The 16,066-nt window shown below is 42.3% G+C and overlaps 3 protein-coding genes across 4 annotated transcripts in view; 2 read left to right on the top strand and 1 right to left on the bottom strand.

Moving 5' to 3' along the window:
• slc7a8a (solute carrier family 7 member 8a) overlaps window positions 1–16,066 on the top strand; it is a 234,638-nt gene that overhangs the window by 10,827 nt on the left and 207,745 nt on the right. The gene's annotated exons all lie outside the window — the stretch shown is intronic.
• Window positions 70–7,377, bottom strand: nelfa (negative elongation factor complex member A). 2 transcript variants are annotated; one of them, XM_076724765.1, is made up of 12 exons: window positions 7,278–7,377; window positions 5,900–6,109; window positions 4,077–4,248; window positions 3,186–3,347; window positions 2,616–2,705; window positions 2,337–2,464; window positions 2,151–2,220; window positions 1,946–2,034; window positions 1,747–1,834; window positions 1,292–1,620; window positions 1,056–1,155; window positions 70–878 (listed from the first exon to the last, which is right to left on the bottom strand). In XM_076724765.1, exons 2-12 carry the CDS (start codon window positions 6,107–6,109, stop codon window positions 694–696), a joined length of 1,623 nt encoding a protein of 540 aa, XP_076580880.1. In that variant the 5' UTR covers window positions 7,278–7,377; the 3' UTR covers window positions 70–693. The 2 variants fall into 2 exon arrangements, with proteins under 2 accessions (XP_076580880.1, XP_076580879.1); XM_076724764.1 differs by lacking the exon at window positions 7,278–7,377 and having other exon boundaries at window positions 5,900–6,141.
• nicol1 (NELL2 interacting cell ontogeny regulator 1) lies at window positions 7,316–10,240 on the top strand. Its single transcript, XM_076724768.1, has 3 exons — window positions 7,316–7,449; window positions 8,206–8,294; window positions 9,122–10,240. Exons 1-3 carry the CDS (start codon window positions 7,338–7,340, stop codon window positions 9,191–9,193), a joined length of 273 nt encoding a protein of 90 aa, XP_076580883.1. The 5' UTR covers window positions 7,316–7,337; the 3' UTR covers window positions 9,194–10,240.

Here is a 16,066-nt window from a genome sequence, read left to right on the forward strand (position 1 = left end):
ATGAAGAGTGAGTGCGACCGCGAGGATAAGTGAAGTAAAAGTGAGGAGGAAAGATGAAAACCGGCCCCCTGGAGTCTGCTGTCACTTTATTTTCTTCCCTTCTTTTGAAAAAGGATGAAAAATTATTAAACATCTACCAGAAGGCCCCCAGCAGAGCTCGACAGCATTCACAATTATTCGCCGCTCTTTTTTTCGTCACCTCCGTGATGACTGTCATTGTTCTCTTCTTTTTTCTCTCCCCCCCCCCCCCAAAATCATGATTCTGTTGTGAAAGGTCCGAGATAAGCTGCGAATGTCACATTCATACAGAAAAATACAGACAGCTCGTGTCCTCTTCGCGCTCGCGCCTCTCGGTACGAACGCTGAAATGTACCGCTGTCAGAACGAGTCTTCTGTTTAGCTCTCACCCCTCCTGACCACGGCGGCATTCAGGAATCGGAGGCGACTTAAAAACAGAAACAATAAAAAGGGTAATGGAAACAAACAAAAAGTACAGAAATATTCTTCATAGAGTCCTGCATGTTGGCGGCGCGGGCAAAGGGAGGAGCTCTCTCTCCTTGATGATCTCACCTGCCCAGTGCTCGATTTGGCCCAAACGTGTATGCAAATACTTATGTGTGTAAACTTTTTTTTTTCTTTTTCTTTGACGTGGATAAGAAATTGTGGGTGCGTGACTCTGAGCGAGCGAGCGCCTCAGGAGGTGTTGGTGATGGGTTTGTATTTCTTGAGGCGGGTCCACTGCCCTGTGGAGTAGTTCATTTCGAAGACTGTGTCCACCAGCATGGTGGTGCTGCCGGTGCCGTCGGCTTTGGGCAGGACCTCCGTGTGCTCGCTCAGCTTGATCTGGATGATGTCCCCCTGCTCCGGGCACGGGTTCTCTGCAGGACAGACCACAGGAAGCAGACCAGTTATTACTGCTCCGACCAGGTGTGTGTGTGATGAGGAATCATGGGGACTGTAGTGAGATTCAGCCACTAATTTTCAATATGTTACACGGTCACTTGGTAAAAGACTGTCTTTGTGAGAAAGATGAGATCATTAGATCGCTGCTGTACCTCTGGATCCAGCCATGAAGCCCAGGATGAGCGCCTTCTCTGGTCTGGTGACCTTGTTGGCCGTCTTGAACATCTCCTGGGCAGCGTACATCTGGTCTCTCTGAGGAGCACAAACAGAGAATTTAGCTGACTGAGGAGATCAGTGGGACCTGAACTACACAGAACTCAACGGACAGAACGCTGAAAAGGAGTTTATGTGATGCTCTTTCAACAATTTCGCTCCATCTCCACCTCACCGTGAGTGACAGGTTCTTTTTGGGCTGGGGCTGGGCCGGTGTGGGGGTTGGTGTTGGGGTTGGGGTCTGAGGCGTGCTGGGAGGCTGGGCTGGGGTCTCCGGCTGGCTGGCAGTCGCAGCTGCAGGGGGCCCGTTGCTGGCGGGGGTGGAGACTGGCGTGCTGGGGGACGTGGGGGTTGCGGGATTGGCCGTGTTGCTCGCGTTGTACATGGGCGTCCTCTGCTTGTACTGGCCTGGGAGGGTGGCGGTGGCGCCGGCGCCCGCTGTTGCTGACTCCTCTGGCTGTCGAGCCGACTGCAGCGTGTCCCGTCCTGAACCACCAGCATTCGCTACGGAGGAGGTCAGTGAGGGAAAAGACAATGTGAGACCGACTTCATGCTCTGCTGACACCTGCAGGGAAGTTTTCTTTGCCTCATTGATCCACTAAGTGCGAACAGGACAATGCTGTGTCTGACCTGGCTGTGCCTCGGAGCTGGGAATGTAAGAGGAGGAGGGAACCATGCTGGGTGTGGCTGGTAGGTAGCTGGTTGACGGCAGAGGATTCTGGAAAAGAAAAGACTCTATGTTATGACAGGGGCAGAAAAACTGAGGAATGATAAAGGAGGGGGTAACATGAGACAAAACAGGAACATCAGAGAGATGTGAGTGAAGCACCTGTGCAGAGACGAGGCCGGCAGCGTAGTCGGGTGTCGTGTTTTCCACCACTGCTTCTTCTTTGGCTGCTTTCTCTCCGGTCTCTGTTTCTACAGCAGAAGAAAACATTAAATAAGCATCAGTGCGATCACATGGTCTCTCGACTGAGAAGTTGATGGCGTAGCTGTAAAACTTCGGACTGACGGAGGCCTGGAAATGTATTTACCCAAAGTCTTTCTTCTCCTCTTAGCTTCTCTTCCAGCTCCGACCATATCCAGCTCTGAGATATCTAACAGCTGAGAAGGAGGAGAAAAAGTCAAACCTCACATTTATCCAAGAACTGAATCACAATAAAACACAAGCACACAAAGTTGTAAGTTTTCTGGTAGCGTTTTTGGAAATGCAACCTCACCTTGACCCCCCTCTCCTTACGCAGGGGCGTCCGTGCAGGGGCAATAGGTGTACGGTTACTGGGAGGGCTGAACATACTGGGGGCAGTGGGGCTGCGGAATGGGGCCTTGGGAATCCCTTTGAGAGGAGCTGTAATGACAGAAGACAGAATAGTTGACTTTGAACTTTTTGGCTGATAAAAATTATTGTTATGATGGTATTTTTTCTGGTCAGTCATTAAAATAAGGTGTCAGCACTGAGAGAGCAGATGTGTGGGGGCATTTGTTGGCCTTCAACTCACTCGTAGTGTCAATCTTTTTGACCAGCCCTCTCCCTTTGGCATGAAAAGGCACTCCGGCTGTCTTTTTCAGCTGTTGGGCTGTCTCTGTGGCTAGAATAGAAAAGAGGATACAACACAATGAAAAAACATACACACAACTGCAATTTCCTATATTTTAACTAGAACATTATGAGCCAGAGGGTCTGGGACAGATGTGTATTAACAAATAAATAATCAACAAACACATTTCCTTGATCTTGTTTTCGACTATAACTGCAGATTCTGTGATACAGTCACAACCCCCTAAAGCTATTGCTAGTGGGTTTATCCCTCATGCGCCTGGCCACACATCCTCCGCTGTAGCAGCAAAAGCATCTGTTCTCTGCTGCCTCTCTGCTTGAGGACGGTGAACACAGTAGGAGCACGGTGCCTGTGGAGTCAGAGCCAGGCGTGCATGGGATAAACCCACTAGCCTTAGAGGGCAAAGCCTAAATAAAACAGAATTTAAAGATGCCAAAGCAAATCACAGTAGATAAAAGAAGACACTGATATGTTGTGTCTGTGTATTAGATGAAGTGTGAAGTAACATACATTTCTGCAGCAGCTCTGCTCTGAGGGTGGCACTCTTGGGCTTCCTCTTCAGCTGGAAATGTTTGACAGGGGGTGTGAGAGGTCCCACCAGAGTGGTTAATGCGCTCTTGTTCAGGTACTGGCACTCCAGAGGAAGCATGGCAGATGCCTCGCACTCACTCACTGGGGGGGGGGAGGAGGAGACATTGACCAGCAATTCACCGCAGGACAAACCCTTAGAATTTTGTGCTTGCTTTAAGTGTCACTGCTCACTTTGCTACCTGACTTTGTGATGTCCAAGACGTGTTAAGTACTCTAGCTGGAAAAATACAGGGCTGAACTTTTTTTGCACACAAGTTTTGTAGCACAGGAGGATGCTGACACTGATATCAATCAACATCAACATTTATATATATGTATACGAGATTAGAGCTTGATTTGTACTGTTCATGTGAGGCACACAAAGCCTCAACTTACACAGACAAGCAACTCTGGCAACATGCGGGTACAAGGAATTAACTTGTGTCCAGTTTTATAAAGCAACAGCCAAAATAACCCCAAGCATAGAGAGTTCTGTGTGATGAACAAATACAAAGCAAACTACAAGAAGTACATAGAGGGTCTGCAGAAATATTTCAGTCATAGATCTTCTCTGTAGCCTCAGTTATCTTAACCTTCACTCAGTGGGACTTCCCGGTCACTGTAAGTGATTCATATCATTTTGCAATAACCAGTGATGGTTATCAACAAAGGAAGTCCCCACACTGATCAGCTGACACCATGTTTATCTACACAATGAGCCACTCTGGTGGTTAACCAACCAGCATTAGGAAGTAGTGTAAATACTGCTGTGTACATGCATTTATTGCATGCAATTAAACATAAAAGAAACACAGATCACACATTCTCGACCTTTCTCCCTGAGTTCTCCAAGAATATCCTGCACATTTGGATTCTGCTCCTCCAGGTCCAGATTGAGAGAACCAGTCTCTGGGAAGGATTTGAGGATGTCTGCAACCATCAACACCCAGGGCTCTGAGTCCACCGTGGCCAGCTGGATTATCTCTGACAGGGCCTCTTTCATCTGCGAGAGAGGACGGCAGTGTTGGCAAAATAAAGGATGAAAATGCTGCGTGAAAGTTCACGATCATTTAATAACTTATTACTGTTTAACAAACTAATGATTATTAATTTTCCATTTTAAATGTGGAATTTATTGAATTGTAAAAAAAAAAAAAAAAGCCCAGACAGCTGTCTTCAATATACTTATTTTTCTGACCGATACCCTGAAAATCCAAAATGCATTCAAGTGACAACATCAAATGAATGTAAGAAATAAAAGGCATCACATTTACGAGGCAATTGTTTTAGTATTTATTAAGAAAAAAAATACCACTTTGCTGGAGAAGCTTCTCAAATGTTAGGATTTGCAGCATTTCTGCAATGTGATAGCATACTGGACTGTTCACTGGATTAAACTGTACATTTGAAAGCAATCAGCTCAGAAAATGATTTACAGATAATGGGGAATAATCATCAGTTTCAGCCCTAATATTAACATACACAATTCTTTGTGTCAGTCCTTTCACAAGCAGCAGTGTCAGATATGCTCCAACTTCTCCATGTTAAGGATGTGCTGGCCTTTTTGTCTTACATAGTTTGAATATATTTGGGTTTTATCTTTAGGTGCACCTGTTTAATGGAAAACACAAACGAGTGAGCCACCTGAAGATATCATCCTGGGCACCATGATGGCCATTATACACATTTTCAAAGGTTTAATAGACCAAATAATTTGTCACTTGTTCAAGAAACTAATTAGCAGATTATTCATCAATGCACATGATTGGTTTGTTCCAGCCTTAATGTTAATTAGTTAAAATTAGCTGCACTTTGACCAGCTGCAGCACAGCAGTCCACCTTTAATAATGCATTAGGGAGCATGCTTTTATTCATTTTTTTCACATTTTACATATATTTTCTCATTCCTTACACTTCTGTACTGTTATGACCTGTAGGACTTCACACTGATGTACTGCCACTTACACGTACATAAAGCATCTCAATGCTTCTTTCACCATTTGTTAGACTACACAATATATCTGATTTGTACGTGCAAAGACTCACAAGACACTTCTGCAGATTTCTTTGCCTCTGTTTAGCAGACTGTGTGAATATGCACGGCATAGTGATGACGGCTATCTAACGTTTGAACAGCTTAACAAGTGATATGTCGGACAAGATGCTGGTACCGCCCTCCAGCTCTGTAAGTTAGCGCTCTTGTGCCCATCCCACCATAATGTCTGTGCGAGACCCGCTAGGCTAATGTTTCCCGTCGTAGCTGGCAAACCACTGCTGAAAAAGAGCAATTATGTGTTCACGTCAAGTTAGCCGTGTAGCTACCTAAAGCTAACCGTAATGCGTGTTAATGTTGTTCTCTGGAGATTGAGGTAAACCCGCTAGAAAAAGACGCAGGAACGGAAGCTTGATGCTTCTCGGTTTGCTAACGATGTTAACCGTCGCCAGTAGTTAAAGATAGAAAGCTAACACTATCTTAAGGTTTAATCGCGTAGTTAGACATTTCACCGAAAGTCTAACACAACACAGGACCGGGAGAGTTTTAATTTACAGCAACTAGCCGGAGACTAAGCTTCTTTTCTAAGCTATGTATAAAATTTAATAATTAGCTTACCTCACCTGTAAGGCTAACAGCTAGCTAACGCACAGCAACCCACCTCGTCAACGGTCCGCCTGGGAAGATGCAGCATCCCGAGCAGGAGTTTCAGCTTCACGGGCGGCGATAAGCTTGAAAAGCAAAGCCGTATGTTGTCGATTACTGACACGGTGAGGAGAGAAGCGATGCTCGGAGGCGTCCAAAGCTCGTCCGTGGATCCCAGTTTGTTGTGAAGCCACAGGCCGGTGTCGCTGTCCTTCATCGACGCCATCTTGGAAAAAGAAGTGTTTTGAGTTCGGGCATTTTAACGGGCTACCTAAGAAAACATTTAGGACCCCGCCCACAGCCGGGTGGGGGGCCTTGTATCAACACTGAGCCATGAAAAATCTAGTGGAAAAAACAAAACAAAACAGAACAGAAAGATGTATGTCATCTTTAAGACTATGGCAGTATTATTGTTTTGATCAGTTTTGTTTGTCCATATGTTATTTTGTTAATAAAGTTTCAAAAAGGGCGCATTTCACCTTACACATGCAACAATCTGAGTATAACTGAGGTACACATTATTTAAAAATTTTAAAAGGTTTTTGACATTTCAAAACATGACTAAAAAAAGTGGAAATGATGAAACACTATATATGCACATTGCATTGCACTACATATTAATATAAAAAGAAATACCAAGATGCTTTACTCAAGTAAAAGTAAAAACATGTACTTCAGAATAAGTAGAAAAGTAAATCTAAATAAAAGTACCAATAATGCAGAATGGCTAAGAGTGTTATATATCTATAATTAGTATTATTATTTAGTGTATTAGAATGTAAGCAGCATTTTAATATGGTAGTTGATTGAGATGGTGCTAATTAAAGTAATTTACATGGACCTACGCTGGTACTTTATTATACATATTTTATAAACTGGTCCTATGTTTGTAAGTTAAAAGTTAATACAAAAAAATATCTAGTATCTAAATCTGGAAGATAAATTTAGTAAGGTAGAGTATATCCCTCCGAAATGAAGTGCAGTGGCAGAAAACGGAAATACTTAAGTTTAAACTATACCAAAACCGCACATTTTTCAAATGCCTTTATTTTGAATATTTTCACCGGAAGTCTTGATTCTGGTCCCCAAAGCCAAATTTGATATGCCACGCGCATGCGCGCTCGTTAAAGCCACATAAAACAATCCCGAGGTGGGCATCTTGCGCTGATCTGGTGTTCTGCAAAATATCATCGACTGATTCGCGGTAGGTGAACAAACAGTTTGCCAAATAAACTCATTCTTCTCAGTATATTGTATTTTTTAAAAAACACGTACAAATATTTAGCAATGAAAACTGGACTGTTTTCCAAACAAAGCCTATTAGATTGTGTTTGATTGACTGACGGCCGCGTGAGGACGTTTACCGTTTTGTTGTATTTCTGCAAACCACACACCTGTAAATTTCATGTCTAATTGCAGAGGTAAGCGATCACATCATCATCATCCTCATCAGTATGGCATCCAGTGGCTATCTGCAGGCAGCGGTGCTCCTGCTGGCGGTCCAGCTCCTCTGTCTCGGTGCAGCTGATGCGGATCAGGAGAGTGGGACTGTCATCCCTGCCGAAAGTAGGTGGATTTAAACATGAGACTGGGCTTTTTGTGCCTGTTCAGTGCAGGTTTTTTAAAGGTTTGCTCGGTGGAGATCAGGCCAGTGGTAGTCACAGGCTAATGATAGCAGGTCCCCACAGAGGTTTCTCATTGGGAATTGTAGGTCATCCTCATTGGTGTATATACACATCACAACATGAAAAAGGGCCTGCGCTGCAGCTTTAAGACCCCTTTAATCATCTCTCAAACAGTTTAGACATTTAAAGATAAAAACCTTTGATTTTGTTATGCAGCCACCTTTGGTCATAATTGGAAATTTGACCCTTATGTGATGAAAAACAAACAAAACACTAGGATCCAGCCCTCTGTGTACTTATATTTAAAGGAAAAGCTTCACACCAAAATGTAGACCTCTCCAGTGAAAGCCAAATTGATAAAAACCAACATAAATATCCTGTTAAAGCAACACTGTACGTTTTAAAAGTAGAAATAACACAGTCTTGGTTGGTCTGGTATGACCGCTAGCCTATGGTGGCTAATATTAGCTAATGTTAGCAAGTCTTAGGTAAATATAACACCTCTGAGTCAGGCCACTGGCTTTATCTACCTGTGCTTCTGCTGCGACATGTTTTTGTGTTTATCATTAGTCTGTGATGTTTACTTGCGGCCAAAATCTATAAAATATAATTGCAAGTAATCCTCGTGGGATAACTCAGGCGACCAAGAAAACAACCATATGGATCCATCCTGTGAATTCTTCCCTCTCGTTTCCAGGTCGCCCATGTGTGGACTGTCACGCGTTTGAGTTTATGCAGAGGGCACTGCAAGATCTAAAGAAGACCGCCTTCAACCTCGACGCCCGGGTAGGTGGAGTCCAATATCATTTTCTATGATGATGGTGACTTTGGAAATACTGGAGGTTTTATGATGTGTAGTTCTGTTTATTCATATAATGTGTTTTATGCATTTCATTCTGTACTTAGTTCATTCAACAGGGCCAATACAAGTCAGTATTGTCTTATAGGGGGAAGTAAAGCCACAGATATAACATCTGTAGGGCGCTTAGCTGAAGCTAATTTCCAGCCAGCGTCCCCAGTTTGGTTTTTAACAATTAAAGCTCAGAAGAAAAAATAGTTGTGATGAAACACTTCATGTACTGGCGAGTTCTTCTATGCTTAAAACATCTAAGCGTTTCCCTTTGTGAATGTCTAATTATATATTTATGTGAAAACTTAAATGAGAATATGATACAGCAAATAATAAATTTTAGTTTCATTGCTGCATTATAATGAACCCAATAATAACCCATAATTACCTTGATAGCAGGCTGACACTTTTTGATCTTTTGTCATCAAAAAATATGAAAATAAAACTTTTTCCAGTGTCAACAGTGAACCTTTAAACTCAATAATAATGTTTTATTTCTGTCTTTTACTGCATTATCTTTAATACTTACTACAAGATGTCTTTGCTGATGAGCTCGAGGTCTTTAGCAGAATTATATGCAAGTAAAAACAGCTCAGTTATTACTTTTTTATTGAACCTATGATGCAGCGACCATTTCTTTAGCCCTGAGTAATGTCTGCAGGCACAAATAAAGTCTGCGATATGCAGGGTGTTTGAACAGTGAGGAGGTGGAAATCACAACCTTGAGTTGAGCTGATGTGACACGTCGCTTTGTCCACGGCAGACGGAGACGCTGGTGCTGAGGGCCGAGAGGAGGGCTCTGTGCGACTGTATGCCCACCAACTCACTGCGCTGAACGCCCGAGGACACGTCCGCCCGCCACCACACTCCCGACAACAACCCTGTTCTGAAACCTCTGCCGTGCACAGCGATTTTCATCTGATTAACACAACAGGCACTTTATTTTCTTTTCTCTCACGTCACCGTTGAGTGAAGCTTTCGTTTGACACCACGCATCTTTAGGGAACATCTCGTTTGAGCTTATTCGGGTCGACTTTTATACCACAGACGTTTTTCATCGTGAAACTAGCTTGATCGTCTTCATCGTCATCGGGTTTGGGTCCGTTCTCATTTGTCTCCTATGAAGCATAAACTATTTTTTGTACTTTTTAGTATTTGACTGTATAATGTAGATACAGTAGGATGCATCACTTGTTGAATGTGTTGTATGAGATTAATGTTTACGACGATTATACACATTGAACTGTAGCATCACGTGGAATTTATTTAACTGCTCAAGTTTAATAACAGTTTTTAATGACTTCATTCAATGACCATTAGGGATCAGATTTCACTGATTAGAATAAATCGGTTGCTTCTTTCACAAAAAAAAAAAAGTTTTTTCTTTGTAACAACCAAGTTTTTTTCTTAAGAAATATCAGAAAAAAGTGTGACGTTTCAGCAGAATTCCAACAATATTTTCGGACTTTTGTTTGTTTTTTAGGCGGACAAAGCGTACTCGTAAGTCTTGATTTAGCACAGCACTGTAGCATGAATTTACAGCACTTTTTGTTAACCTACTGTTGATATAGATTGTATGTATAGATCCTGTACATGTACACGAATATGTGTAACAGAGGTGTCTACAGACTTTGTCTTCTGTGTCTGACAAAGGTGTATGCAAGAACGGTGATGAACAATATAGTTTAAAAGGAACTGCACTATCGGCAACGGAGGGGAGGCCGGATAGAGGAGCGCTAGCTGCAGCAGGGGACATAGAGATAGAAGTAATAAATGTCTTATTGTTGCTTGTTCATGAACAGTGTACTTTGTTAATATTACGTCTCGAGACGCCCATTTATTGTCTTAATGTTGTACCTATCAATAAAAACAATGAATGATCTTTAGTGCTTCTGTTATTTTCTTTCTCTTTCTCTGGCTGGGACTTTTATTACAGTTCATCAGCGTGATCCGTGATGAAGAGGCACCATGTGGCGTTAATAAAGACAAATTCATTCATTCATTCATTGTGGACTCTGCTCGGTCTCACAGCTCAGTTGTAGGTGTAGCACTCTGATGACTATGTGTAAAAAATGTGTAAAAAGTATTTCCACTTCTACAATGGTTTAATGTCACAGATGAGAGAAGAGAACCAGCGCTCACATTTTAGAAACTGCAGCCAGTGGCCATTTAATTCCCTGTTGACTCACTATAATTGACTGTTGGCTTCAGCTCTACTTTTTTCATTTGCTGCCATGAATCTTATTTTCTTAAATTTTGTCCATGTGAAAGACAATTATACCTACCTTCATACATACAAAAGAAAAAAAGCAAGTATTTTCTGGTTCCAGTGTCTCAAGTGGGATGATTTGCAGCTTTTTGTCTGTTTTATATCATTGTAAGAGGAGATTCTTAGGGTTTTGGACGACTGGACAGACAGAAGAAGAAGAGATGTCACATTGAGCTCCAGGAAACTGTAACGGGCATTTTTAACTCTTTCTTCCACCTTTAAGGCAACAAAATGATTCATCCATTTGTTAAGTTTGACAGACGAGCTGATGCCACACAGAAACACCTTCGCATCAGAAAACACTAAAATGTAGATTTAGTTGTTCCAAGTGTTGATCTCGGTATTCAAATATCTTCCAGTCAACTCAGGAGTGACAGCACATTGAGAACTGAGGTGTTGCGGCTCTCTGTCTGTTAACATTTGTACCACAGATTACGCTTTTACAATTCATCTAACGCTGAATGTCTCAGAGCAACACCTTGAATCACAGCAGCACGTCCCCTCTGTTCATTCATCCAAGGAGCAGGTCTGCAGGGCCTCAACCCTGTCAGCAGTGTGTGTGTGTGTGTGTCTCTGTGTGTGTGTGTCGGCTACCGGTCACAGAAGTGATGTTGTAAGGTCCTGCTGTTTTAGCTGACCTCATCCCCTCCCACACACACACACACACACCTCTTTATTTATTTACAACAGGGGAAAAAGAAAAGCTGCAGTACCTGCATCTCCACCAGCAGGAGGAGCTCTACGTAAAGGCAAGCTGCCAGCTGTGTCGCAGCAATGCAGCACTCTCTACTTCCCCCATGGCTGTAAATGCAGATGGGGTGAAACACTGTAAATAGAGACAAAAAGAGTGAAGTGAGGCACTAAAGTGGCCACTGAAGTGCCTGCAGTGACCTGGCGGGACTCTCAGCCCCGAGGCACCACCATGAACCGACGGCAGTATTGAGGCAAACCCCCCTTTTGCTGCACCACCACCGCCTTATAACAGAGGATACTCCAGTTCTGTTGCTGAGGCAGCTTAACATAGCAGCTTTTACAGGAAGCGGTGACTGAGAGGTTTGAGTACGCAGGGACACCAAGTATACGCTGAATCACTCTGAAAAATCCTTGTTGTCAAGCAGCCTCCACTTTCTTTCTCACTCCCTCTCCCACTCACTCACTGGCTTGATCTCTCCACAGAAGCCTTTCAACTTTTCTTTCATCTGCTCCTGGAAAAGCTGACTGAATCGCTGAAGTGAGCTAAATGCTTCCTTTGCCTTTTATTCCCCCGTCTTACCTGGGTATTGATTTGACCTTGCCATAAATGTTCGCAGTTTGACTTTTTTTTTCTTTTTGCACACGAGAAGCCAACCCAGTCAGGATGAATCTGAAGCATGCAAACCAATAATTCAGCCCTGTGCTCAATGTGGAAATGAGTGGAAAGGTCAGAGGTCAGCGATAGCACAAAACCGCACATAGAGGTACATATTATATTCACAAGAAAACTAGAGGTGTTTGCCAGCTTTGTCAGATGAGCACGGACCCCTTTATCGACACCACTCGTCACATCTCAAATGTGTCATTTGGAACTGATTTTAACTGGATGCTATAAACCCATTGATTATATAAATATGAATTTTGCTAATCTATTACCTTTAGCTGCTTTAGCTAACCATTTAAACTGCCTTACTTTTAGCTATTTTCACTGTTGATCTGTTAGTTTTAGCAAACAATTTCAAACGTTCATCCAGCTAACATGTTGGAATTCATGACTTTTAGCTAACTTCCATTGTTCATTCATTACTTTTAGCTAACCATTTGAACTGTTTACAAGTAGCTAACTATTTAAACTGTAAACCCATTACTTTAGCTAAATATTTGAACAGTTTATTGATTTCCTTTGGCTAATGTACCTAAACCATTTATCCATCGATTTAAGCTAACTGCTGAGACTGCTTGCTTGTTTCTGAAGTGCACATTTTCAGCGCCTTGACATTTCTCTATATGCCATCATGATCGAGGCAGCTGTACTGTCTCAAAATGCTTTGCTAAGGGGGACCTTGTGGTATTTCGACCAGCCATCCTTTATGGAAAATCATAATTTAATGGCTCAAGTGACATTAATCTGATCAAATAACCTCATTTTGTCTGATATTTAAGCTTGTTTCATTTGTTGTGAATACCAGATGGGACAGTGTTGTGGGAGTTATGGTAAATGTTGTCAGTTAAGATATTTTGATTTTGCTGCAACCGGAAATGCTGTCTGTAAGACAACTGCTTAAGCTATTATATGTGCTATTTTCTTAATTAAAGGAGGGATCACCTTTGTGAGTAGATATTTCAGTCTAAAAAATATGGGACTCCTTCCAGTGCGCCATTTTCGAGCAGAGGACTCCATTAACTTTGCCATCAGACTTCCAGCAATCCTTTGGCGCCAATACATGGATCTGAACACACAGACACCAAAGACACACACATCTTCAAACCCCATCAAAGGAAAACTGAAAGCACTGGCAAACAATGTAAATTACAGCAGAGATTAGTGTTTACATGGTGGTCATCACAAAACAATCAAGAGATGCTGAGAACAAAGACCAGCAGCTGGTGTGAAATGAAACTGTGAAAAAAAAAAAAAAAAGCTGTTCACCAGCTGGTAACGCCTTTTCCTGATGAGGAAAAAACAACGGCATTAACAGCAAACGCAACATATCAACACAAAAAAAACAACCCACACGATGCAGAGTCACCACTGGATTGATGAGGAAAATCAACTTGACATCCCCTCAGCCTACAAACACACTTTAATTACATCAATTAACGCTTTGAAGTGACACAACACCAGGCTTGGCGTCTTTACCATGAAGCTCCATACTGGTGCACTGGTTAGTGGGAGGCCACAGCAACAGCAGGAGGCTGGGGAATTCACCAGTGTGAGCAGGGCATCATGAATAAGTGATATATGTGATAATACATTAATTAAACATAAGTATATTTCTGCTGGGCTGTTATAAATCACTCATTATATGACAGTATTGGAAAACGCCTGACCTGTGCTGCAGAAAAATGTAACCAGGAGAGACACAGAGAGCGGGAAGTGACAGAGGAGGAGAAGCTTGAAATGAGGAGCACCTGCAGGCTGTGTGGTACAATACATATGCACCTCCGTTTCAACTGTACAGTATGTTTATGTATCGATGCTGTAGTGGGATGCCCAAAATCAGAGCAACTTTATCTGTTAAAGCCTCTAAAGACTTTCAAATTGAACGTTTTTTTTCCATGTTCTCACTGTTAAATATTGACAACTAAAAATGAGCAAGAATCAAAGATAAAGTTATGAAAAACTCACGATGAGGTCAGGTGGAGTTCTTCCATTCCTTCCTGTTCGTCAGGGTTGCTCTCAGCTGCTTCATGAGCGGGTCGCTTAAAACACTTCATGCTTACGGCCGCAGATCAAACACCTCGTCTCCATGTCTCAGAAACCACTTCAAATCCCAGGATGGCTTTGTGCCTCTGACCTGTGACCACAAGAGGGAGACAGTCCTTCGGTTGTGAGCCAGGACACACACACACACACACACACACACACACACACACACACACACACACACACACACGCACGATTTCTTCTTTCTTTCGTATCTGAAACTGATCCCAGCAGTCTTACATTATGATAGAAATTATGTCCTTTAACTTGCCTGTTAACAGTTCAAGAAGCTTCTTCAACTGGACTGAAAACTACTCTACATTTGTTTTAGTTTGGTCTGAATTTAATTAAGGAAATAGTAATAAAAAGACAATATTTGACATTCATAGTAATGACAATAATACAGTATCTATGAGGAGTTTGGAGTATTACTTGTATTCTTAAGGGGAGGATCTGAGAATTGCTTCCACCTCCATGTATGTCATAACACAAGCCCTACAATAGAAAATACAGGAATTAAATAAAAATGTCATTACAAATACTGAACAGATATGATATCACAGAACAGTGTATCTATAGGGATCCAAAATCAAAGGACATCTACAACGTTTTTGGATAAGCTGCAACTAAACACAGTTCTACAGTGAACCCACATTAAAAGGATTAGAAATCTAAGTGTATCTGACTGCAGAACAGCTCTTCTTTATGGTTTTTTATATCATGAAAAGTACTAAAGTTTAAGATTAACTGCAGAATTTTAGAGGTCAGGATAACCTGCCAAAGGAAAAGGAAAAAAAAAAAAAACAGGAAGAGATGCAAAATGGCTGCGAGTAATGTGCAGTGTGGGGGTGGGGATGCTCTGATAGGTAGGAGGGGTTATATGTCGGTGCCCAGGGGCCCAGCATTTCATAATCTGTCCATGTATGCTTCTGATGAATAATCAAATCATAATTATAAAAGCACCCGTCAGCTCGATGAAAGCTGCTCGTCTCTGTCTTACATTACAGCCCTTTGAGCTGCCTCGCTGTTGAGAAGCGCTACACGGTTAAACTTGCCCTTGCTGAAGCCTTAAACTTGGGAGGAGCAGGTCAGGAGGTCACGGCAGGAGCAGGAGCAGGAGAGGCAGCAGTGGCATGACGTGACCTTTGGAGGGGGGGGGTTTCCTCAGCTGCAGAGAAACACAGTGTCAGAGGTCACATTTAGGGTTATTGGAACAGTATGTGGGGCTCTGTGCGGGGATGAACGAGTCTGAGAAAGTAGGGAGTAACAAAATACTCTTTATTTGTGGACATATGAGCTTGTAGTTTATTGACTGTTATAGTATTGGTTTGTAGCGAGGGATCTGACCCAGCTTTAGTTGTGAATTTTGGTTTCTGGTGAGCGCAGAGCATCTCTTGTATATAAATGACTTTTAGATCCACACGGCGCAGCTAATGTGGCTAGTAAGCAAAGTCTGATAACCATGAATTCTGGACATGCTGGTCTGGATACTGCAGGTATTGAGTTAGTGTCGTGGCATTCGAAGCGTGTTGGCTGCACCATATCAAATCCATCCCCTTCTGACAAAAACACAAACAGCCCGAAGTTGAACAGCGATCATCAGTCACACCATCGGACATGTGACAGGCATCTGGCTGTGACCTCTTGTTCAGCTGCTTTAAGACTCTTTACTGTCCCTCTGATGAAAACATTGTGTCCCTTGATCGTATTTGTTCTGCTGTTTTTGTCACTGCACTGTTTGCTGTAAACCAGCACATGTGATTTGTGTTGTAGATACAGTTTGCTTCATTTACAAGCTGTCAGAAATAAAGCCACTGGCTGGAGATTTGACATATAATGAAAAGGTAAATGTGCTGACCACAGATGAAACTGCTCTCCATGAAAACTTGGATTTCTCATCTGCACTTCACAGCACATCTCATATCTTTATTCCCATAATCCAACGTAAACACATGACTCACATTACATGCAGCGATCATCCTGGCAAAAGTAAGAATATAATAATAATAATAATAAATTATTAAAACAAACATTCCCAC

Source organism: Chaetodon auriga, chromosome 24, assembly GCF_051107435.1.
Source record: "Chaetodon auriga isolate fChaAug3 chromosome 24, fChaAug3.hap1, whole genome shotgun sequence".
Lineage (NCBI taxonomy): Eukaryota > Metazoa > Chordata > Actinopteri > Chaetodontiformes > Chaetodontidae > Chaetodon > Chaetodon auriga.

Bases quoted from the DNA above. Each gene is read 5' to 3' on its own strand.
- nelfa (XM_076724765.1), bottom strand. From the start codon at position 6,109: ATGGCGTCGATGAAGGACAGCGACACCGGCCTGTGGCTTCACAACAAA. The intron at 1,621-1,746 runs GTCAGACACAGC...CCTCCTCCGTAG, and splicing joins CAGCTCCGAGGCACAGCCAG to CGAATGCTGGTGGTTCAGGA. The intron at 1,156-1,291 runs GTGAGGTGGAGA...TGTGCTCCTCAG, and splicing joins AAAAGAACCTGTCACTCACG to AGAGACCAGATGTACGCTGC.
- nicol1 (XM_076724768.1), top strand. From the start codon at position 7,338: ATGGCATCCAGTGGCTATCTGCAGGCAGCGGTGCTCCTGCTGGCGGTC. The intron at 7,450-8,205 runs GTAGGTGGATTT...TCTCGTTTCCAG, and splicing joins GACTGTCATCCCTGCCGAAA to GTCGCCCATGTGTGGACTGT. The intron at 8,295-9,121 runs GTAGGTGGAGTC...TGTCCACGGCAG, and splicing joins CCTTCAACCTCGACGCCCGG to ACGGAGACGCTGGTGCTGAG.